Source organism: Macrobrachium nipponense, chromosome 8 (genome assembly GCF_015104395.2).
Source record: "Macrobrachium nipponense isolate FS-2020 chromosome 8, ASM1510439v2, whole genome shotgun sequence".
Lineage (NCBI taxonomy): Eukaryota > Metazoa > Arthropoda > Malacostraca > Decapoda > Palaemonidae > Macrobrachium > Macrobrachium nipponense.
This window is the reverse complement of record NC_087203.1, coordinates 36,971,353-36,995,638: the sequence shown is the minus strand read 5'-3', so window position 1 is coordinate 36,995,638 and position 24,286 is coordinate 36,971,353. Positions and strand designations below refer to the sequence as shown.

Here is a 24,286-nt window from a genome sequence, read left to right as displayed (position 1 = left end):
ACGCCTAACCCGGGATTTTCTGGGCCTTAAAATGCCGTTCCTAAATCTTCAGAGCTCATATACTCCTGTAATTGTAACTCCTTAACTCGAATCATCTGGTATCTAGAGCGGCGGATTGCCGAGTCAGTAAAATAGCATAGCATTAGCTTCACTTAGCGCTACCTTTCTCCCCCTTGACGATACGTGAGAACCTTATTTTATAGTTTCTTTATTTCAAGAATTATATATTTTTATATAATGAGTGGTGCAATTCTATATAAAAAAAATATCAGCTGTATATTGTGTTCCATTACCGAAACATCTATTGGAAGAATGCTGTTGTTATTATTTCAAGAATTATATTCCTTTATATAAGGAGTGGTGAAATTCTATATAAAAAAAATATCAGCTGTATATTGTGTTCCATTAACGAAACATCTATTGAAAGAATGCTCTTGTTACTCATCTCCTCTTTTACTAAAGGAAAAATGAACTGCCAAATATATTACATATTGGATCTCATTTAACATCACAATTCACAGATAAACATAAGCAAAGCTCCCATGCAATAAGCAAACTACAGACGCCATTCGTATTATAGCCTATGATAAGGCTATAATAGGAATGCAAGCAAACAATCACAACAACGAAACAATGGAACGATAACAAAATAACAACTCATGCCAAGATAACCAAAAAAGTTATTGCTACGTTCTCAATCATACGAAAATCGACCCCTTACCACCTAAAGGGCCCCATACACTGAACGATTGTATGAACGAAAGTGGGTGGAGTTTCGTGTCTGAACGATCTCATCAGCGGAAATCTGTCACGACCAGGTTGCTGGCTTGCGACTTAAGTCTGTCATACACAGGTCGTTCAATGTTTGGGTTTGTCTGCCGATATAACGCTGTCGCGCACGTCTCTTCTAGAGATTATGCCACGCGTTCCAGAGACAAAATCTTTGTTCAGACTGAAATCGGTGCGGAGATCGTTCACACTGTCTGAATAGTGTGTGTGTTTGTCGATAACGACAATCGTTCAGACAATCAGTCATACAATCGTTCAGTGTATGGGGCCCTTATAAAGACGATATCGGCATCGACTTGTCGTCAAAGACGTCGATCCGCAGTGACTGCCACCAGTGAACCGAGACTCCTTAAAAATGGAATCATCGCTAAAATTAGGCCGTATCTGGAACGCCGTGGTCGACAGACCAAGAGAAATAGGACAGGATTTTCCAATTTAGGAGGCGTCTCCTCTTTGCGTCAATGGAAGGGAAGATGACACTCATTTGAAGAGAGAGAGAGAGAGAGAGAGAGAGAGAGAGAGAGAGAGAGAGAGAGACTCATACTTTAATAGATTTTCTTTCAAACAGACACCGTTTTGTAAATTTCGAAAGTCTATTTTACTCACATCGAGAGAGAGAGAGAGAGAGAGAGAGAGAGAGAGACAGAGAGAGAGAGAGATTCCACAAAGGTAATCAAACAATACCGTAGAAATGTATTGGGTGCTACAACTTTCTTAACAAAAATTCATAGGAGAACTACAACTTGCTATATTAAATCAGCCTATCAAAGCATAACAAAATTATCACCTTTGCGTGTGATATACGCTTATTGTGACTGATGTTTAAATCTCAGTGACGTAACATTTAATAATGACATACAAACTGGCATGCGTATTTACTTTCGTTAAGTAAGATGCCTAATAGCAAGGGTAGCGCACTGTAATGGTGAGTTTATACTCGGAATGCTAGCAATAATTATTTAACTAGAGCTGCAATAACCGTTTTTTTAGAATCTCACTTATTCTGAGGTGCTTTTTCGAGGCCCTATATAAATATCAATATATATATTATATATATATATATATTATTATATAATTATATATATATATATATATATATTATTAATGTATATATATAAACTCACATTTAATTGTCAAATACGCTATCAAAGCATTAATCAAATGCATGTTCAAGTTGACGACATTCAATTGCATACAAGACTGGTCGAATACCAAACATAAATCATATTGTATCATATAAAAAACTGAATTAATGCTCAGCCATATATTCTGCAGAAAAAGGGTATTTTAGGCTTTGCTTCATTTTCATGCCATGGATCCCTTATTACATTTTTAAACATAACTTTAAAGACCTTTCACTCTGAGAAAGGTAAAGACCTTTCACTCTGAGAAAGGTAAAGACCTTTTCACTCTGAGAAAGGTACTCGCGCAACATTATCCCCACTTCTTGGCCTGTCTTTCAAATTAGAGACAACAAAAACTGCCACTCCTGACAACATGGGAAGAAGAAGAAGAAGAAGAAGAAGAAGAAGAAGAAGAAGAAGAACACTTCTAACGGCAAACGACCACAGTGATGTTGAGAGTGCCAATCCGTGCATTCATAAAATATGTTAAATGGCGCTCTGTTGATAAAAACAGAAGCAAAGGCTGCGCGGGGGGTGGGGGGCTGCACTTAAAAAACAACAAAGTTCATTCATCCTTCTGGTTCCCACCATTACGGAGGCGTAATCACAACCAGGATAACACTTCTGAAATCTCATTACAGCGTCCCGCTACGTCACTGGAAATTTCAATTTAGCATGGGCAGAGGATTTTTTTTTTTTGGGGGTGGGGGGGATTGAGGGGGGGCCTTCTAACCACTGGAGGAGCTACATAAACTCGAGCCTCTGCTTCATGTTGTACAATATAGTAACGTGGAAGGCAGAAGTTCAGGTCAGTGAAAATGCTTAAATTACCATTTACACGAGTCTGTGTGTGTGTGTGTGTGTGAGAGAGAGAGAGAGAGAGAGAGAGAGAGAGAGAGAGAGAGAGAGAGAGAGAGAGAGAGAGATCAAATAGGCTTCATACCAGCATGGTTTCTTGATCCTTGAGCAGCCCAAGACCAGAATGACAATAAAAACTCTAGTGTCATTATTTCACGTCTGGCACATAACTTCCCCGACAAGCAGAGATGGACAGAAACCGTACAAAAGAGACGTTGTTTTGACGATAACGCTCCCGTTCGTACACTGTTCTTCGCTTTTGAATAATAATTAACCGTAGGGCGTACGCAAGTGTAAGTGGGTCCCGGGCGCTCGACACGAGGAAGAGAACAATTATGCATAGCAGAATTTGAAAGTACATTTCTTTCATCTTCGCAGTGAATGGTTTTACTCCAGATCCCGCCCTCTTCCCCTCAGCCTCGAACACTCCTGCCTGTATTTCACGAAGAAATTGTATAATTATCCCGTTCACAAAGCAATTACGAGCAATTGCAAGTCACGATTACGGCTCGTTCATGATGTTTTCAAGGAAAGAACACTGAATTTATCCACAGAACCGTAGGCTGAACTGGATCTATAGTAGTGAATTTTTCTTATTTCTACAAAGGTCACACATTCCTTTTATCATGTACTGAGGTTTCCTGAGGGAAAACACCAGAAAAGCAATTCTCTGAGGATGCAATAAAGTTGCCAGAAGTAAATCTGTGAATCATCCAGTAAAACTTCCCTCTCAAAAAGGTAGAGAGAAACAAAATGCCTACGACACCTTCGTACTTCAAAGAAAATTTATGGCAGACAAATGAAGAAGCAATTAACATAATAAGCATCTGATTGTCAATTCCCAGCAGAATGAACACACCTCATGGTAAACATTACTGCAAAAAAACTTTTTCTCAACCAAAGACAAGAGAGAACCGCTATAATACATTCCAACATTTATATACGCAGGGAACCATAGAAATGGTCGTTCTTGTCCTATAAAATATAAAAAAATACACCAAATGGCAGTATTCCTTTTCATAACTGTCCAACAATTTTCAGAACATTGTGACAACTAACTGCCTGACACTGACGTATAATTGATTACATACCGAAGTGACCTTCCATTTACTGAATACAATACATATGACACCCCGTCTTTCCTAGCATATTAAAATTTCTTTCATTTTTTGCAGACAAAGTGTGCAACAGACCCTGGACGTTTGAGAGAGTTCCCAACAAGATGATCAAAGGGCTCGACAACGCTCTCATCTTCACATCCACCAAAGAGGCCTGTCTGGCATCTTGTCTCAACGAGGTATGTGAGAATACGGAGTTTCTATCCACATTTCATTTTGGGGGTATCATTCAAGTGCCTACACTGCATAATAATTTATTCTATTGCAAAATGCTTTCAATCTTTCTTCCATAAGTTATTTTGATGACCATGTTCAGAAATAAATCTTGAAAGCTTCATGAAACGTTCGCATAAAAGATCAATTAGTTATTTGTCATTTTTTTTATTTGGTTTCCTTTTGCTTGTTCCTGTTGAAATGGCAAAGACAGCTGCTAAGCTCCTCTAAACAATGTACCCGGATTAAATGAATTACCTGGAAATAAATCGTATTTCTAATTCCCTCGAAGCCCCAGACATCTTAAGAAGTGGCTACAGTGTTTTTATAGTAACTGAAATTGTCTTTGTTTAATTGTCTTTGTTTCTCTCACACAGCGACGTTTCATTTGCCGGAGTGCCGAATACAACTACGTGACCCTTCAGTGCCACCTGAGCGAGCACGACCGTCGGTCTGTGACAGAATCTGTGGAAATGGTCGACGTCCAAGGAGTTGATTTCTTCGAGAACCTCTGCCTGGGATGTAAGTTGCAATGCACAGTGGAGAAAAAAAAAAAAAGGTTTTAGAGCACTGTGTGAAACAATAGCTTTCATACCTACGCACACACACACACTATAGTAGATTCACATCAGCCGTGCATTTGCCGTCTAGGCCAGTCCTTTACGACGCTCCTAATTGGCTGTTGATAAGCCAATCACAGGGCTGGAAACTCTCAGTCTCTCTCAAGAGTTCACATAGGCAGGATGTATGTTCGACTTTTCCTGAGGAATAAGTTTTTCAGGAGAGGTGGAACATATATCCTGCCTATGTGAACTCTAGAAAGAGACTAAGAGTTTCTAGCCCTGTGATTGGCTTATCAATAGCCAATCAGGAGCGTCGTAAGGGACTGGCTATACATCAAATACACGGCTGATGTGAATCTACTATAACTGCTATTATGATTTAGGAGACGACCTCCAGATACACAGAATGCCAAATCTTAACTTGAATCATTCCTTATGGGAAAAATGAACATACTAAATAACGGGGAATCATCCTCCTTGCTATTTGTTATGACTAAACATCTAGAGAGAGAGAGAGAGAGAGAGAGAGAGAGAGAGAGAGAGAGAGAGAGAGAGAGAGAGAGAGAGAGAGAGAGAGACTTGAAGTTCATCCTCATCTATTTTGGACATAAACCTTCCATATGGCAGTCTCAGTCTTGGCATTTATGAATTACAAACGGAAAATTAGAACACTAAATATACACGAATCTTTCTTTTTGCTGTTTGGAATAAAAAATAAATAAATAAACTTTAAAGTCCATCCTGAAATATTCCGGACAGAAACCTAATTCAATAAATAAGAGGCTCAGTACAAGATGCACGAGACAAGAGAAGTTCAGAAGGCGATATTTCTTGAGAGCAGTGCTTAACAGTATCTCCGTCATGTTGCCCGAGATGGAACTAAATGAGAGTGTGTAAACAGGTTCTTCTGTCATAATTGAGACGGGATTCTCACGCAACCCGTTGTTTTCGTCAGAGGTGTCACAAGGGATCCTGCTATTGAATGTCTGCTATTCTATCACCTTCACCTAACTCATGAAATCATGAATTAGTGATGCACGAATGTAGAATATTGATAGCTTGGCTATTAATTATAATTAATCACGACTAATTCTTTATTCATATAAAACAGAAACAATGTTTCTATCAATTCGCTTTGCAACAGCCAGTGTAAATGCCATTATAAAAAATCTATTGCTAATGTCATATTGGTATTGTTCTATTGCTATTGTTACATTTAAAATGAAGTTATTACAGTTATGAGAAACTGGTAATTACGACGAAACCCTTAAGCACACCACCTGAGCAAAGTCGATATAATCTTAAGCTAATTTTGGCCTCTTGTCAACACCCTAATTACCTGAAATAAACTGAAGTTCCTGAACTGTAATTGCCATCATTATTCGGAGTACTGATTGCCCTCATTATCTCCGCCACGGTAATCACATCAATCCGACAATAAACGTCCACACTATAGATAATGGCAAAACGCCCAAAATAAAAGTCCACACTATAGAATCTATTTTTTTATGTCTTCCTTTATTTCTTTCCTCTCTGGGTTACCTGCGATCGCAGAAAATCCAAAGAGGAGGAGAAAAAAAAATGGCATAAAAAAATAAATAAAAATAAACACTAATTCCCAATGCGGACTTAACGGATTCGCACTTTCTCTTATCTTGGAAAAAATCTTACAGCCCGTGATATTGCCTCAGGAAGGAGGATGACAAGCCACTTGAGAAGTCCTCCTCTGGAACGTGTCCGTCGAGGACCGTTCGACTTTCTAAGGCTACCGAATCTGTTGCAAATGGAAGCATTTAAGTTGTTTGTTTGTTTGTTTGTATGATGTTTTCACGTTGCATGGAACCAGTGGTTATCCAGCAACGGGACCAACAGCTTTACGTGACTTCCGAACCACGTCGAGAGTGAACTTCTGTCACCAGATATACACATCTCTAACTCCTCAATGGAATGCCGGAGAATCGAACTCGCGGCCACCGAGGTGGCAGGCAAATACCATACCAACCACACCACTGAGGCACTAAAGCATTTTAGTTGTGATTGCGCGTGCGCGTATAATTTTTTCTCTTTTCTCCTACTACTGGAGTAGAAAAATGAAAATGCATTGATTTCTCTTTATCCTAGTATTATCTCTCTCTCTCTCTCTCTCTCTCTCTCTCTCTTCTCTCAATTCCGTTACAGTATCTCAGTCAAAAGATACTACACCTGAAAGGATTAGTTGTCCCTTTAGGTTGGATCACAGAAGCATGTTTCTGGTTTTTTCCTTTCTACCATCCTCCAGCTAAACTTGGCCCAAAACAGCCATTATTAAACGCCAGTGTGATATCAGTCCTCAAGCTTGTGTCAAAATAAATTCAACGATTGTGCGAGAATGAAATTCCGCTTAACTAAATTTAAAAAATACAGGAGCAAATTCTAGCGCCAATATTTCAAAATTCCAGAGAGTGAGTTTATGCATTACCTCCGTTTCTCGCCTCCTAAAACCAGAGACGGGCGGTCCAATGTGACATGCATAGACGGATGACAGTTTTCTAGGCTAAAAAGCTCGTTCCTAGACACTTAAAAGCTCGACTTGGCCAGGTTGCCAATTAAGGATGAGACTGGTCCCACTATTACGCGAGAGACGCCTGTTCTAACGGGGGAGGGGAAAACCTTTTTTTCGGCGCCGCTCGTAGCGTCTTCTGCTTTTTGCATGGCTGGCGGACGAACAATTCACTGTAATCAAATTTTTCTCCCTCTCGTAACCCTCGCCGTCTTAATTTCCGCTTCTCGGGTTCTCGTGACGAGACACATTTTACGAAAAGTTGTGTTTGTGAACGCCACGTCGACTGGACGACATGATTTTCGGCAGGTCATACTTGTCATCTGAGTTGTACTATAACAGATTCACATCAAACGTGCATTTGATGTCTAGGCCAGTCCCTTACGACGCCTCTGATTGGCTGTTGATAAGCCAATGACAGGGCTGGAAACTCTCAGTCTCTCTCGAGAGTTCACAAGGGTAGGATCTATGTTCCACCTTTCCTGAGAGATACGTCTTTCAAAAGTATCCCTCAGGAACTGTGGAACATACATCCTGCCTATGTGAACTCTCTTGAGAGACTGTTTCCAGCCCTCTGATTGGCTTATCAACAGCCAATCAGGAGCGTCGTAAGGGACTGGCCTAGACATCAAATGCACGGGTGATGTGAATCTACAATAGTATGCTTCCACTGCAATCACTTATAGAGGTCATAACACGAAAAATCAAAAAGAGAAAAGGCCTGTTTGCTAAACATGGGAGGAGAAGAAAAGCAACCGGGTTTTACTTCTCAGTAGACGTTTAACACTGCTTTTGCAGTGACAGCCGGAGATGTTCGAATGATAAATGCAGAGCATCACTTTAAAACACACATTTCACATTATACTCCATCACTCTGAGATGGTTAAAAGAGAAATCAATCTTCTTCCTCTACAGCCTCGGAATCTTGCCAAGGAGAGCGTGATTACATTGAACCCCAGTTCGGAGTGCCAGTGGACAGGGTGTCACACTACGTGGATATGCACTACTACGTCGATAAGGAACTCATGGTAAGTATGCAATTTCTTGATACCAAGCAAAATCAAATTAATGAGGAAAAGATGCCAATTTAACTGAATGAAGTTGATCACGTACGTGTTAGGCAATGACTTTTTCCACTGATTTTTAAAAAAATTTGTTTAAAATAATAATAATTATTTTTATGAAATATATCTATTGCATTGATCTCTCTGCGTGGTATCTAAGGATATAAACAGATGATAGATCAAAACTAATTTCCGATTGTTACTATGATTTAGGGGTTCCTATTAGGTAAAATAGGAATGCAAAACAATAATTCCCAAAGAAAATTTCTGTAACCGTACAAGAGAATCGTAACGCCAGTACCTTACAAAGTAATTTCATTACCTTCAATAGCGAATGACAAAAAGGAACACGCTGCTCAAGAATAATGATCATGATGACAAACGACTCGAAGTATAAAGTATAAAAAAAGGGGTTGAATAACTTAAATTTTCCATATGTAATTACTAAGACATATATATTCTTGTATTCTTCCAGGCCAACAGCGACGCAGCTTGCAAGAGAGCGTGCGAGATCGAAAACGAGTTCCTGTGCCGGTCTTTCCTCTACAAAGGTCCCCCTACAGGAAACTCTTACAACTGCCAGCTCTTCCACCTCGACCACTACACCCTCCCCGACGGCCCATCCACATTCCTCTCCACGGACAGGTAAAGATGAAGCACAGTTTCCGTAGAGGAACGGTAAAAACTTGATAAAGTCAGGATTACAGAACTAATGATTTGATTGTGCCAAGTTTAGGTTGTTTTATACTTTTCTTAGTCTGAAAAAGAAACCCACAAAATTACTATGTATAACGTGTTTATTTATAAGTGTTTACATTTTATTATACTCAACACTCGAGTACTTTCAGGCCCTATCTGTGGCCCTTTTTTCAAGAGATGTGTAGGTTGTCAGCCTGGGTCAAGGCCCACAACTCTTGAAAAAGGGTCACACATAGGGCCTGAAAGTACTCGAGTGTTGAGTAAAATAAAATGTAGATACTTATAAGTAAATCTTCAGAAGAAAACTGAAAGAAGGTTTTGTTTGGTTCACTTTTCTTAGTGTTAAGTATATCTCAGCTCAACCAGACCACTGAGCTGATTAAACAGCTCTCCTTCCTATGGCTCCGAACCACATTATATTGAGAATTGAATTTCTAATCGCCAGAAATAAATTCTTCTGATTCCGCACTGGCGGCGGGCGGAAGCGAACTCGGGTTACCAGATTGGAAGGAGAGTATGCAACCCACTCGTCCAACCAATGAGTTTTTTTTTTTTTTTTTTTTTTTTTTTTTTTTTTTTTTTTTTTTTTTTTTTTTTTTTTTTTTTTTTTTTTTTTTTTTTTAAGCGTAATGGAACTTGAGATCTCCAACTACAACATTTACTGCCTATCGCGATACGAAATCCATTCCATTATTACTTTGTTCATTCATGAGCTTCATAATATCAAAGAGGCAACTATGACAACGACTTTGCCAGTGGTCTCGAGAATCCTTGGTGATTGAATTTGACAGCTCGAATATTATAGATCATAAAAATGAACATCAAGTCTGATTCCCGTCTAGGACAAATTTCATTTCTAACATTCACACGACGAGATTGAGTAAATAAACCATGATTTTAACAGCAGAAACCTCAATTTCTCACATTTTGTATTTCCCACAGACCACTCTTGGACAACGGAGAACGCACTGGTACTTACTACGAAAATGCCTGCAAGAGTGAGTACTTCAATATACCATACTGTCATATCCCCACCAACTTACCAATAAAAAAAGGATAAAAAAAGGGTTTTCTGCAATGACTAGTAGTTAAATTAGCAGTAGTCTTAATATCAACTGCATGCAAGTTATTAAGCATGTATAACATAGTTCATTGCAGTTATAGAAATAATTCACACGTGCAATGAATGCTCAATTCCAAAATAGTATGGCCATGTAGCTTTAGTATTGTAAATCATTTTGCTTAAATGATAAATTCAATTAAATAGTATGACCTTATAATATTGAATGCACCAGACAGAGTTGATTTTAGAGGGATCACACGCAGCTTATTGTATGCAGTTACACAACTTGCTTTATATTGCACAAACTTGTAGATGATAAAGTTCAGCAGTTCAAAACAAATACAGGAAATTTCATAGTATTGACTTTCTACAGTCACTGACAAAAATTAAAACCAAATCGCAGAGTAAGAACTACAGCATTTGCCAAAATGCAAGTACTTATACTTTAGACTTAAAAACAATGACAGACAACTCCAACTAACTTTAATTGTGCAACGACAGACCAATCTAACTTGAACTTTCTTCAAATGGTATCCAAAGGACTACTTTCTCCTCGTCATAACATATTTTTACTAACATACAAGTTAGAGAACTTCATTTCCTATAAGCTGTCTTATCATTTATCTAAATATTTTTCCCTATGTTCGTCTACAGATTTAGCGACACTTGAACTTGCACTGCACCAACCACATAAGAAGTATTTCCTTTATTCTGGAAAACTTAGAACAACAATACAAATCCATGACAAACTCTACACTCTATTCTCTTCATGAAACCTGGTCAAATATTCTATCAGGATGATCTAAATTTGCCTCCAGAGACTTTTCGAAACTACAGAATGTTTCATCTTGGATTAGAGGAGGGCAGATGAAAATACATAACCATTCTGACTAAATGCCTTTTCCATCACTATGCTGACTCTTCTTATCCTCACTTCAGGCTTCCTAAACTATTAGTTAATTTAACTTGGCACTTGTGCTCTTTAACTTCCAAGAATCTGTACCTGTGTTTGCCTTGTGTTCCACAAATTTACTAACCATACTAACAACATCTGCATGGTATCTCCTCGTTTCAGAATCATAACAAAACACACATAATAAATACGTATTAGAAATTATTTTCCCAAAAACCACAAGACAACCACATTCTCTGACTGCCCCCACTGACCGTTCCCTTTGACCTCACATGACCTTGCAGACTCGAGGGATAATATGATCTGTAAGCAGGTGACCACCAGAGACAATCGATATATAACTCAGATCATGTGTTTTGACAAGGCATCCATCTCACGCCAAGTCAACATCGAGGGAGTTGAGATGCTCGGTAAGATTTAGGACTAAATCCCTCCTTGGCTGATGTATCTCTGACTCGGAAGACTTTATTATTTCCTTTGTGGCTGGAAGGCTCTCGCTTGAGATCTGGGGCCAACTGCTCTTGGCAAATACTCTGCATCTTCGTCTGCTCAGGCGGCTGGAAACCGAATGGGTCCTTCTTTATCTCGGCTGCCCTTTGTCATGTCACATCCTTGATTACTGATTGTATAAGGTTCAATCTACGACTTTCGATGCAAATGGAATTTCAGCTTTTGGTTCTCATTATCAAAGAAAGATTAGCAGGAACTATCAATCCGACGACTTTGACGGTGTTAGGTGTCAATCTTACTACTTTCTTTCTTCTTGCAAAGTTCTCCATAAGGGACACTTGACAGAAAACGGATTACTCTTTTCTTAATAAGTAGCCAAAATTTTCATCTTCATCAAAGAGTATATTTTATATACTGTATATCTCTCTACTTCGGTACCTATGATTTCCATTCTCTGATGGTAACTGCATTTTTATCCGAACACTAAATTTCCCATGTCAGTAACGTCCCTTACGCATGCATGACTGTCATACATATATCACTTTAGTGGCGCACAAAAAATAAAGAAGAAAAAAAAGACAAGTGGAACATAATAAAGATACAAATTGGCCGACTATCCTTCGAAACAAAAAAAGAAGGGTTACTTATAGTTAACTTCACATTAAAATTTGAAAGTTGGGCGTACTTAATAATCTGATCTTGAAATATCTTAATATAAAAATTCGCAGTTTTCCAACGAACGAATTACTTTAAAAGGTAAAAGACGTTCTAGGAATAATCAATCAATCTTTAAATAGAAAGATAAAGTCCACAGTAGTATATATGTAGTATATTGCTAAATATAGGTCGCTTCAGACTGAGGAAACCAGTTGATCAAGTTGGCGAAAGCTTCCTGGATTTAGCAGTATACAACATATATATATATATATATATATATATATATATATATATATATATATATATAATATATATATATAATATATATATTATATATATATATATATCTTATATATAATACACTACTGTGGATTTTATTTTCACGTTAAGTACATTGCTAATTCATATCTAAATTTCTTTGGCTTCTAGTAATATCTTTATTTTATCATAAATCCAGTAACTTTTCGGATAATGCAGCCAATGTGGTATAAATATATATACTATATATATATATATAGTATATATATATATATATATTATATATATTATATTATATATATATAAAAATTCTTGACAACTTTTCTCCAAATTTTTCCCCTATTTTACGTTACTGGAAAGCCTGGTTATTAAGTGCAACACTATTTCTCTGCAAAACCTGCTATGTCAACGAAATTTTAATATTTCCCTCTGACAAAATGCTTCTACTTCAGCGATTGGAAAACGTGATGTTTTGTTTCATTTTCGTCGAAATACCATCACGTCGGCTCAAAGATAAAAAAAAAAAACTCATAGTACAAAGTTCTACAAATTTCCTCCTCTTATGAAGCAGGGCTTCATAAAAAGGGGGCTTCCCCTCCTCAACCCCACGGCAGTCCCACCCCCTTCTTTTCAACGTACCCACGCTAACCTCTGTCAGTTGAACGAAAGCGAACCTTTGAAAGATTTTAGGATAATTCACTCTTGATTTCACAGTTATAATCCCTTTGAAATTTAAAACATCCAAAAAGGTCAAATCCAACAAAAGTTTATCGATATTTCAGATGATGAATATGGGACTTTGTAAAATTGTATGAAACGCTTCAAGTCTTCCTCTAATATCATGGGTGACTTCAAAAAAGAAATCGAAGCAAAACGAAATAAAACTGACCAAACACGAAAAATGCTTTCTCAGGTTACTGAAAGACTGAATTCCCATAATAATAATCAAAGTAACAAGGCATACCATTCATATTTCAATTGTACATAATTACAGTCAAGACAAAAAAGACAGAATCGTGTGTCATTGACTCATAATCTTACTTGAACGTCATGCACTGGTATTTCAAAACTTCTCGTGAGGAATCCCCTGTCAGAACGGGTGGTGGTTTCATAGTGCAAATGTAACAGAAGGACCCAGTGCACGTAAGACGTGCGAATATTCGGATGTCTATCCGCGAGATTTGAAACAAAACTGCCACGTCATGTCAGCCTAACAAAACGATTCCCTTCTTCACTCTTCAGTATCCAAGCACTTTTCACTGTCCAGTTCTGTACATAATAAGACTTCCAGTGACTGCTTCGAGTGTTGTCGATGAACCAAACTAGACTGTTTTCATGATATCAAAATATCGTTTTCAGTGTAGTTCTTGCATGAGCCATAGGTACGTTTAAACTTGCAGTGCATGATAAAAAGCATGAAAATCTCTTAGATGAATAATTTTGCAGTTTATGGTGAGAAAGTATGCATGTATAGCATATATATATATTATATATATATATATATATATATATATATATGATATATATATATATATATATACATATATCTACATATATATATATATATATATATATAATATATATGTGTGTGTCAAATAAATGCATGTCAGAATAAAACATATGTAATCTATTTTCAATATTTCTAAAGCATATAGCCCCAGCTAATAGCTTCAATCATCTGAATCCCCAAAATGAAAAACAAATAATAAGATTATTTACTCAGAAGAGAACGATACAAATGGGGAAGAAGTGTACTTTAAAATGAAACGTTTTCAGTTTTGAATCCTTAGTCAAAATCAATGTCCTCCCTCAAAACACATGCGCAAAAAAAAAAAAAAAAAAAAAAAAAAAAAATTAAAAAAAATAAAAATAAGTTTAAAAAACCAAAGACATCCGGAATTGCTTTTCCGTCTTCGTTACAGACGAGAAGCTGCTTGTTACGAGCAACGAATAATAGACAAGAGAAATGAAGGCAAAATACGTTACCGGTAATTTGTTTTAGAAATAATGCCCCTCATTTTGCAACCGTAAGGTCATAAGATATCTATCATTCACAAGCGAAATCTCTCAACAGTATCCAAGTAAATCTGGGGAATTTTATATTCAAAGTTTTTTTATTGGTTTATTTACTTCAGTATCTTAGAGATACAGCGTATTGTTGATGGTGTTGAATTTTGGATTCAGTCAATCAGTTTCATGCCACCCCTTGTTTGTCATCAAAACCGGTAACAATAAACTATTTCCTGCCAGAAATATATCTGAAATATACTCAACTAAGCAATTCATGTATTAACAAAAACGGAATTCTCCCTCACAATGGGCAAATTATAAAAAATAAAAATTACGTCTAAATTAAGGGCCCTGAAGAGATTGCCTTTTCTCTCTCAGGTTTTAAAATTCGTTCACTTCAGAACCTTCCCCAAACGTCAATTATCCTTCATGGACTTCGTTACAGGATCTCTGGATGGTGCCAGTGGAAGTACCAGTGGAAGTACCAGTGGAAGCGTAAGTGGCAGTACTGTCAGTGGTAGCGGGAGCACCCTTCAGCCTGGAGGTGGCGGCGGTCAAATTAGTCCCATTGGCGCCAGTTTCGAGAATGACGGAAGCGACTCCATAACGGGTGGTTCAACAAGCGGTGGCTCTATCTCAGGTGGCACAACCAGCGGTGGCTCTATCTCAGGCGGCTCAACAGCGGTGGCTCTATCTCAGGTGGCACAACCAGCGGTGGCTCTATCTCAGGTGGCTCAACCAGCAGTGGTTCTATCTCAGGAGGCTCAACCAGCAGTGGTTCTATCTCAGGAGGCTCAACCAGCAGTGGTTCTATCTCAGGTGGCTCAACCAGCAGTGGTTCTATCTCAGGTGGCTCAACCAGCGGTGGCTCTATCTCAGGTGGCTCAACCAGCAGTGGTTCTATCGCAGGTGGCTCAACAAGCAGTGGTTCTTTTGGCGGCTCAACGAGCGGTGGTTCCTTTGGAGGCTCAACTAGTGGAGGAGGTTCCTTCACCGGTGGCTCAACTGGCGGTGGTTCTTTCGTCAGTGGATCAACTAGTGGGGGCTCTTCCTCTAGCGGCTCTTTTGGAATTTCAACTGGAACCACGTCATCTGGAGGAGTGACTTCCAGTCCCGGTAGCGACAACGTGAACTGCGACACAACAGGAGTTTGCTACGATGGTAAGGAATTTCTTTTGCTCTTTTGCCTTCCCGCTAAAGTTGCTGAAGCTGACTTTGCAATCTGGCTGGTACAAAATTGTGATATTCAGTTCTACAATGTATGGCCAAAATATAGAAGCATCCCATTCAAATTTTGAAAATCTGATGAATGACTTTCAGAAAGATATCTTTTTTACTGCAACAATTATACTCAAAACTTTTCAATAATCTATGACCAAATACTTTATTATTCATAAGCTAAAGTCAAACATATTTTTTTCACTCATAAGCATAAACGTGGCACTAATATGTGTAAGTGCTTCTGGCGCTCATTCAGTCATTTCACTGCCTTCCAGTATCTGTCCACTGCAAGGACACTCGCATTGTCGTTGAGGTGGCCACGAATCAACCGTTCAACGGCAGGATCTATGCTCTGGGAAGGTCAGAAACCTGCAACGTCCAGGTTACTAACTCAGACAGATTCCGTCTCGACCTTTCAATGGCTGGACAAGACTGCAACACACAGAGCGCAGTATGTAGTCAATCCTCTCTGCCTTTCATTATGATCTGTTACTCTACTGAAGTTCAAGTACAACATTTTCTCCCGTGTAGTTTTCCTCTACAGCTTATTATTGGTCTGCAATACTGCTCATTTTCCCAAATCATACTTACTTTCCTTTTGATGAAGGTAATCTTCAAACTCATCTTTATAATGCTCCTTGCCTAACGTAACATGGTATGTAAATGCTTAATTGTATTTACTGCCCTAATGGGACCATGTATGATCAAGCCCTATTTCAGGAATCTATTACATATGATTCTCCTTTTTTTCCCTTTAGCTATCCTGATTCCAGTATGGTTCTCTGGTGAAAAGGTATATTTTTTTCTTTGTGTATTTCAAACAGCTTTCTCTGTTAGCTCAACAGTAGTTTCTAAAAATTATGGTCAGTCTCATTTCATTCTTGTTTTGTCTCTTTTTTTTTTTTTTCACCGTGGAAAAGTGATTGATCATGAACGTCATTTATTACATAAAGGAAGTCATTCTCTTCCTCATTTTCAGCCTGTTATATGAAAGAAGACTAAGAAAATATTAAATGCGTTGGTTAAAATCTTACCTATCCTCAGGGTGGAGTCTATACAAACACGGTGGTGATCCAGCATCACTCAATCGTGATGACCAAAACTGACAAGATTTACAAAGTCCGCTGTACATATGACATGACCTCGAAGAACATTACATTTGGAATGCTTCCAATCAGGTAAGTCTTTTTCAAGGGTATCCCTTGTGACATTTCCATCCCCTACACATAGATTCATTTGGTGCTGCTATTCGAACTTACGAGTAAAAAACCATCTCTGATTAATTTGTCATTAGCTACCGGTAGTCAACAGAAAAGGGCAACGTATTCCCTCTGTTTATTCTTTGGCGTCATAGCTGAGCATGCAAGTCCTCTACGAAAAGGGTCTCATAGAAAGTATTGTACTGTGTTGAAGCTGTTCTAAGCATTCTTCCTTCACGTATCCTGGATCGACTTCAGATAGAACCTACTATAGTAGATTGACATCAACCGTGCATCTGATGTCTAGGTGGTCCCTTACGACGTTCCTGATTGGGTGTTGGTAAGCCAATCACAGGGCTGGAAACTCATTCAAGTCTCTCTCGTGAGTTTCCCTCACTCAGGAGAGGCGGAGCATACATCCTGCCTATGTGAACTCTCTCTCGAGACTGAAAGTTTCCAGCCCTGTGATTGGCTTATCAACAGCCAATCAGATGCTTCGGAAGGGACGGTTGATGCGAATCTACTATAGTCCTAACACGAGGATCCAGAACGAACAACTGTAGCTGTAATTTGAACTGTCCCTTGCGCATTCCCCGGTGCTTTTCCCTTGATTCCTCGGGTGTGTCTCACTAACTCTATACATTTTGCAGCAGTTCAGGCCAGCAGGGTGACCAGATTTCCGAGGAACTGATCATCCGGTAAGAGAGCAGCTGTAGTAAGAGCCTTGCCAGGTGTAGAATCACCGCTGATAGAAGAGGGTATTCTGTAGACAATCTCTTAGAAAAAGACTCTGTAGACTCCCTGACTCTTGTAGACCTTGACCTAAGATCTGGACAACAGACAAGTTGCTTAGGCAACATCCATTCAATCTTAATAATAATGTGAGACAATAGATTTAATTACTAACGTGTACATATTATCATCTCACAGCTATCTAACGTGACTTGTAGTGTTTCGTATTAGCTGTAGTATTTAGAATAAGTTACAGCAGAAGAGATTTAGTAACAGACTGGAATAGCATATTCATATAGCAAGAACTAACATTATTAACAAAAAACTAAGGTTTATGGGTCAAATTCTAATTACTGACCAACAAAGCAATAAAACTAGTGCAATGGCATGATCTGACCTAATTAAAAAACCATACTTATAAATACTAGAGCAACACAGATGTTTTAAGCATGGAAATGCCATAGATATATATCTAAGGAGGATGTCAATCTTCAACTTAGATCCACTTATTGACAACACAAGTTCGTACATTTAAAAATAAATACTGGCTTCAACTAAAAACAAATATGCTAGTAATCTATAACACTCATTAAACTAGCACCACGGCAGATAATATTGGTCACAAACTGAGTAACACGATGGTGAATTCTGAAAAAAAAAATCCAGCTATTTAATTTAACCAATAAAACACCCTATTTGCACATACTTCCCTCACTTCACAAGCATCCCTGACACAGCACCGTTAAAATGGCACGTGAAACACAGCTACACTGTTACTAACACGTGGCTAAGCCCATTAAACGTTCATTTACGATAAATGTTTGGTGTTTGCGTTAAATAAAAACTGCTGCCTTGTAAACTGCTTGAACTCTCTACTGTGTTGGTTTCTTCTACTGGTTTATCACATATGTTTTGAAAATACTAAAACGACTGCAATGCTTGAACCAAGATAAAAGGACTGGTAGAGCGAGACATGACATAATTAAGACAGTTACCCTTGAAATACTGACATTCAGACATGCGTTTTCTATGACATGAAATTCGACGTACACTGAAGATTTCCTTGAGACTAATCTTCTCTCCTGCAACTAGGGACCCGGATATGATTCCCATCACTTCCACCCCCGAGGCACCCCCACCCAAAATCAGGATCTTGGATGCTGCCCTACGAGAAGTGGAGACCGTCAGGATTGGAGACAGGCTCACCTTCAGAATCGAGATTCCCTCAACAAGTAAGCTTTGCTGTCTATTTTTTTTTATTTAATTTTTTATTTTATTTTATTATTTTTTTTCTGACCTTGTGGAAGCATGGGCTCTTGTTCGTATACAAGTAAAGTAAACTAGAATACAGAATTTAGGCCGAAGGCCAAGCGGTGCGACCAATAAGGTCATTCAGCACTGTAACGGAAATTGACGACAAAAAGGTTTAAAAAGTGTAACGGGAAAAAAACCCAGGCAGTTACACTATGAATCATTTGTTAGAAGGTGGAAAGAAAGATGTAAGGTAGAAAATATGAACGGAGGAATGAAAGGGTAGCAGTTACGGGCCGAAGACACGCTGCAAAGAACATCAAGTAATGCCTAAAGTGTACCGCATGAGGTGCACTGACAGCACTTTATAATGAAATTATATTAAGAGTAGATTATCAGCTTTATTGGTGATTTTACATTCATGAACTGACAACCTGCTTACAGATGGTACGTATACGATAAAAGATACTGCTTTTACGCGATGGATATATATTTCTTAAGGTACAGTAATCCTAATACATAATTAACAGCACCATAGGTATATTGTGCAAATATACAAGCAGCAAAACAGGTCATCTATCCCTATTAATTCACGTCATTTTCACACTAACACTCCCATAAGAAAAAACCTGAGCAATTGTATCTATTAACGTCTCTTTAAAACATTCTACAGAATGCGATGCAAAATCACATCAAAAGTAATAAAACTAACCATAATATTTTCCTTTGGCAGCTCCCTACGGGATTTTCGCCAGAAGTTGCGTTGCTATGGCCAAGGATTCCCGATCTACTTTCCAGATCATCGACGACGATGGGTAAGTAGCAGAAGCATTGAAAAATGAATAAAAATGAACTGTACAGCAATGATCAAAAACGTCACGTTAAACACCATGTTTGCGAAAAACTTTTGCATCATCAGTTAACCATCACGTTCACAAGAGACAATTCTTGTAGGTATGTGATATGAGTTTTAAACACCAGAAAGAAATCAAGTTCTGAAGGCCTTACATTACTTTTTGCCCAATTATCCACATCACAAGCTTGCACAAAACCAATGTACACAGAGAAGAACCTCTAGCAGTGCCTCTGGTTTCTTTCCCATTACAGCCCTCTCTTCCTGCATCTATTTCATTCTTCTACTTGGCTTCAAAAGACGTTCTAATCTGCTGTTTTAACTGTCATGCAAAACCTCTTGATTTCAGGTGTCCCGTGGAGCCCTCAATCTTTCCTCAGTTCACGAGAGACGGATCAGCGCTGCAGTCAGTATACGAGGCCTTCAGGTTTACTGAATCCTACGGCGTTATCTTCCAGTGCAACGTCAAGTACTGCTTAGGACCCTGTGATCCAGTAAGTCTACATTATCTGGGAGAAGGACAGTTTCTCGTTGGACGAGTGGTTTACGTGCTCGCCTACCGATTCGGTAGTCCCGAGTTCGATTTCCCGCTCTGCCAACGTGGAATCAGGGGAATTTGTTTCTGTAGGTCCAGTTGCTAGGTAACCAATTGGTTCCCAGCCACATAAAAAAAAAACAACCCTAGAAGAGCTGTTGACCAGTTCAGTGGTCTGGTTAAACTAAGATATGCTTAACTTTTGGGATAAGGGCCTAGAATTATCCGCTGCTAAACTTGAATAAGAAAGGGTTGCCAGTTCTGATATTTTTCCCCATGCAGATAGATCTAGATATCCTTTTTTTACACATTTTTTTATCCATTACTATAAAATAAGTTTCGGGTTTCGTCTAAAAATCATGATTTGAGTCACAAAGAATCAGCCATCACAGATATTTTTTTGGGATAGACAGATCCTGCCCGTTATAAAAAGAGTATGTCACTCTTTGCTCAATGAAATCAGACGACAAGCAAGCCTCAAGTCACACGGATCTTCAACCACTCTTTCTCATTGACAGGCCAGATGCCAAATTGGGCGCGAACAGATTGAGTCTTGGGGCAGGAAACGTCGAGGCATCAGCAGCAGCAGCATGAGGGGAGCCAGAGGTCATGTTCAGGAGACCACTAAGGAAGAAGCCCTGAGGGCAGCAGCCCTCACCTCCTCTACTGGAGGAGACGAGATGAGCATCAGCCAGGAAATTCTGGTCCTCGATCTGGGAGATGACCAAGATCCCCAGTACAAAGAAAACCAACAGTACGACCCTTACAACGAGTATTACACCAACAGTAAGTCATATCTCCATTCCAGGACTTTTTTTTCCAATATTAATGCCATAAATAGTTCCTTGGCCAGTGTTCTCTTCTTGAGCATGGAAAACGACGGAAAATGGTCATAAATCAATAGATTAGTCATTACTAATCAGCAATTTCCCCTTTTTTCTGCAACAGATACCTTTACCTACGAGAAAGCGGACGTCACACTGTTCGAGACGTGCCCAACAAGGTCCTCTGTATTGGCCCTGGCTGTTACCTGTGCCATCCTCCTCCTCATATACGTCCTTACGGTCTTCTACTTCGTCATGAGAAAGTGGTTCCGACCTCCGAAGAACCTGCGATAGACGACGCAGACGGCGAGGAAGGGCGACGAAACTGGATTCCCGAATAAATCTCGTGTTCAATGTGATGACTTCATTCAGTTTTTGTTATACAAAAATGATCTGATGCGAGGGGATAAAATATGAGACGAAACCCTATGAAGGCCGACAGAAACGGTTCGCGTGGCAGAACTGACTGTTGGAACTATAACCTAACATGCAAAAGTCGAATGAATTAGGACTTTCCGTGACTTATATTTATTAGACTCAGTCCACTTATTTATTCATTTATTTATTGTTAAATTATTCACTTATTTATGTGCACTTTATAGTTCATATACAACTTTTTTTTCAGAAGTCATATTAGGGTTTACACAGTGTCCATCTATTTTTTCTTGTTCATTCATTCCAATTCTTCAGTATGGAGATGATGAACAGGCATACGCCATGGCCCAGTGGCCTGCTGCTAATTACTAGAAGCACAAACAATGACAAATAATCAATAAACTTCGAGGCATTATCCGCAAGTGTTATCCAGGGCATTGTTTACATTGGATAAAATAAGACAAAACCATATTCACCTGAGATCTTGATCGGGCATTGAAATCTCAGAAGAGTTACCTTTAGTATATATAATCTTGTAATAGATAATCTTGTAATAGACATGTCACACTTTTTTTTACGTAACTTTTTTGTAACGACAAAAAAGCAGTAGATTTATGTGGACGTTCGCTTTGCAATGACAACCTGAAGACCGCACACAGTGTAAGCACCGTCTCTGCATCAGACCCAGAACTAGAGGGACGAGGTGAAGACAGACTGGGATGTCCACAGATTTCATCCCTTTCGTGCATGAGCACACGAAATTTGGGCCATAGGGCCCGGCGTTGGAGCCGGGCATCGCTTCTAGCGTGTGCGCTTCTGGTTGTCTGAGCAGACGAACATCCAAAAATCAGTAATTTGTGATTTAATCTATTTAACCAATTCATAATACTGACTTCCCCTTGACGAAAGGGACCGCAAAGCTACATTTTCTTCACATTTCCACCTTCTGTGATAACCCCAATATTCTTAGGGTTGTTATAAACAAAACTTAGGTAGAACGCAATTTTCATCGTTTCTTGTTGTTGTTATTTATACTGTGATTGAGAAGTTGCACTCGATTCCAGGTCTCTGTGCTTCAGCTGTAACATTTACGAGGACTTGGAAAAAGATCAGCTCTGAGGTCCTCTCGTTTCCCGGCTAATAGATGGCTGTTAGGGGACCATATGAGTATACATAAAGCGTTTTCTAATCATTTACCATTAACATGTCAAAATGATTGCGCAAATTAACACGAGAATATACAAAATTTAATCTAATCATTTACCCTTATCATATTAAAATTAATGCGCACATTAAGACTTGGAAAAACCTCCTAGAATATGAAATCTAAAGTCCATTGATAAATTTCTTTTAGACAACTCATTACAAAAATAAAAATAAAAGTTTGTTTCGTAGAATTTCCTCCTTCCAGCCAAACCGGTGTAACAGAGAAACCAGAGTCTAATTAGCTGCTGTTTTTGAGCATCCTGGGTCTATCAATTTTGCGTCGTGCAATTACGCGAGAGCATTGCGTCTGTTATAGTTGACATTAACCCTTTTCATCTTTTTCATGTTTGAAACTTCGCTTCCTAGAATGTTAGAGGTATTATTTATTGTTAGTCTTTGTCCCATTGTTTGTTCGTTTTGAAAACCCAGTTGTCTTAACGTTTTCCTTCTCGTCATATGCTCCAGAGCTCCTAAATGGAGCCATGATAAAGAACAGATGAGCGAATTTTAGATTTATTGTCAATTATCGTTTACCACAAGAATCCGTTTGGTACCTTGAGCTCGGGGGTCCAAGGAGGGCCCGCCCCCTACCTTCAGCCACAGGCCCCATCTGGAAAGTAACCTGGATCGGAATCTGGAAAAATGAGCCAACGACGAGGACAAAGTCACAAAGGGGACGCTAATTAACTGACTCTTGAAAAAGGGGAGGAGCCGCCAAGAGAGGAGTCAATGACAGAATACCATTGTAATATTTTTTCTAAATTACATTTAAAATTTTCCTGACCAAAACAAAAAGAAAAAAAAAATTAAATTTGAGGTCTAATTGTGTCCCTCCACAAATCCTACAATAGGAAAGTCAACACACAATATGTCTGTTTGATTTTGCTATTTAAAATATACAGCAGAAAGGTCATCGAAAGCTTTCGGCTTCATATTATAAATAACAAAATCAAACAGTGGATTTGCTTTCCCATTTCATTGACTCGTGTGATTATGAGTTTTCTTTGAATCCCACAATACTTATGATTCTACAATTCAGACCACTTCTGTTGGACGGTGAACGTAATATCGAAAGGAAAATTCTTCCAACATAATAATCTATTCTACAATCTGTGTTAGAGGTTATAATCCCTATAATTTCCCGACACCTGAATTCATCCTTTTTCCAAGTGATTCACATTCAATCTTATTTCACTCGTGTATGCAGTATGTTTTTATGTATACATCACAAGCATACACATACAGCATATAACACGACGCTGTTTGGTGCACAACAATAAAAGTCGACTAAGTACAAATCACCAGGAAAAAAAAATGATCTTCGTGAGGCTCTGCTCCTTCCTAATTTATTCAATGGTGATTTGCTTATATACTACTTAATTCATCAATGCTTCTAGATCCTATGTCATAGTTATACAGTTGTTGTAAATATCGTGTCATTAATCTTATTTATGTAGTGTGTTGTTTTTGTTACTACAGTGCTCTGTAGATAATAAATGTTACAAAAGAACAAATTACTCTTATTTTTCCGAACATTAGATGAATAACAAACGAAGGTTCAGCAGTTCTTAAAGTATTGTATTCACCTTTTGCCTGGAATATAGTATCTTCCCAATACTAGCTGTCAACTGTAACCATGAATTTATTTTATGATGACCTAACCAAGCGAAACTCACAGGTTTCACTGCCACAAAAACTGACACTGACGTCTTGGAAAACCGAAAGTTTAATGCAACGTAGCAACACAAATGCAATTCATATAAAATGCTGCA

At 38.6% G+C, this 24,286-nt stretch overlaps 1 protein-coding gene across 1 annotated transcript in view; it reads left to right on the top strand.

Moving 5' to 3' along the window:
- The window catches only part of LOC135223045 (uncharacterized), a 98,452-nt gene extending 74,430 nt beyond the window's left edge, over window positions 1–24,022 (top strand). Inside the window, exons 5-20 of the mRNA XM_064261554.1 lie at window positions 3,947–4,068; window positions 4,480–4,624; window positions 8,120–8,232; window positions 8,744–8,913; window positions 9,910–9,965; window positions 11,228–11,353; window positions 14,764–14,813; window positions 14,915–15,479; window positions 15,815–15,990; window positions 16,584–16,717; window positions 17,389–17,436; window positions 18,563–18,702; window positions 19,455–19,536; window positions 19,924–20,068; window positions 20,628–20,895; window positions 21,058–24,022. Of these exons, the coding sequence (XP_064117624.1) occupies window positions 3,947–4,068; window positions 4,480–4,624; window positions 8,120–8,232; window positions 8,744–8,913; window positions 9,910–9,965; window positions 11,228–11,353; window positions 14,764–14,813; window positions 14,915–15,479; window positions 15,815–15,990; window positions 16,584–16,717; window positions 17,389–17,436; window positions 18,563–18,702; window positions 19,455–19,536; window positions 19,924–20,068; window positions 20,628–20,895; window positions 21,058–21,227 (2,510 nt within the window). The 3' untranslated portion in view covers window positions 21,228–24,022. The remainder of the gene's footprint in view (window positions 1–3,946; window positions 4,069–4,479; window positions 4,625–8,119; window positions 8,233–8,743; window positions 8,914–9,909; window positions 9,966–11,227; window positions 11,354–14,763; window positions 14,814–14,914; window positions 15,480–15,814; window positions 15,991–16,583; window positions 16,718–17,388; window positions 17,437–18,562; window positions 18,703–19,454; window positions 19,537–19,923; window positions 20,069–20,627; window positions 20,896–21,057) is intronic.
- Window positions 24,023–24,286: the final 264 nt, after the last annotated feature.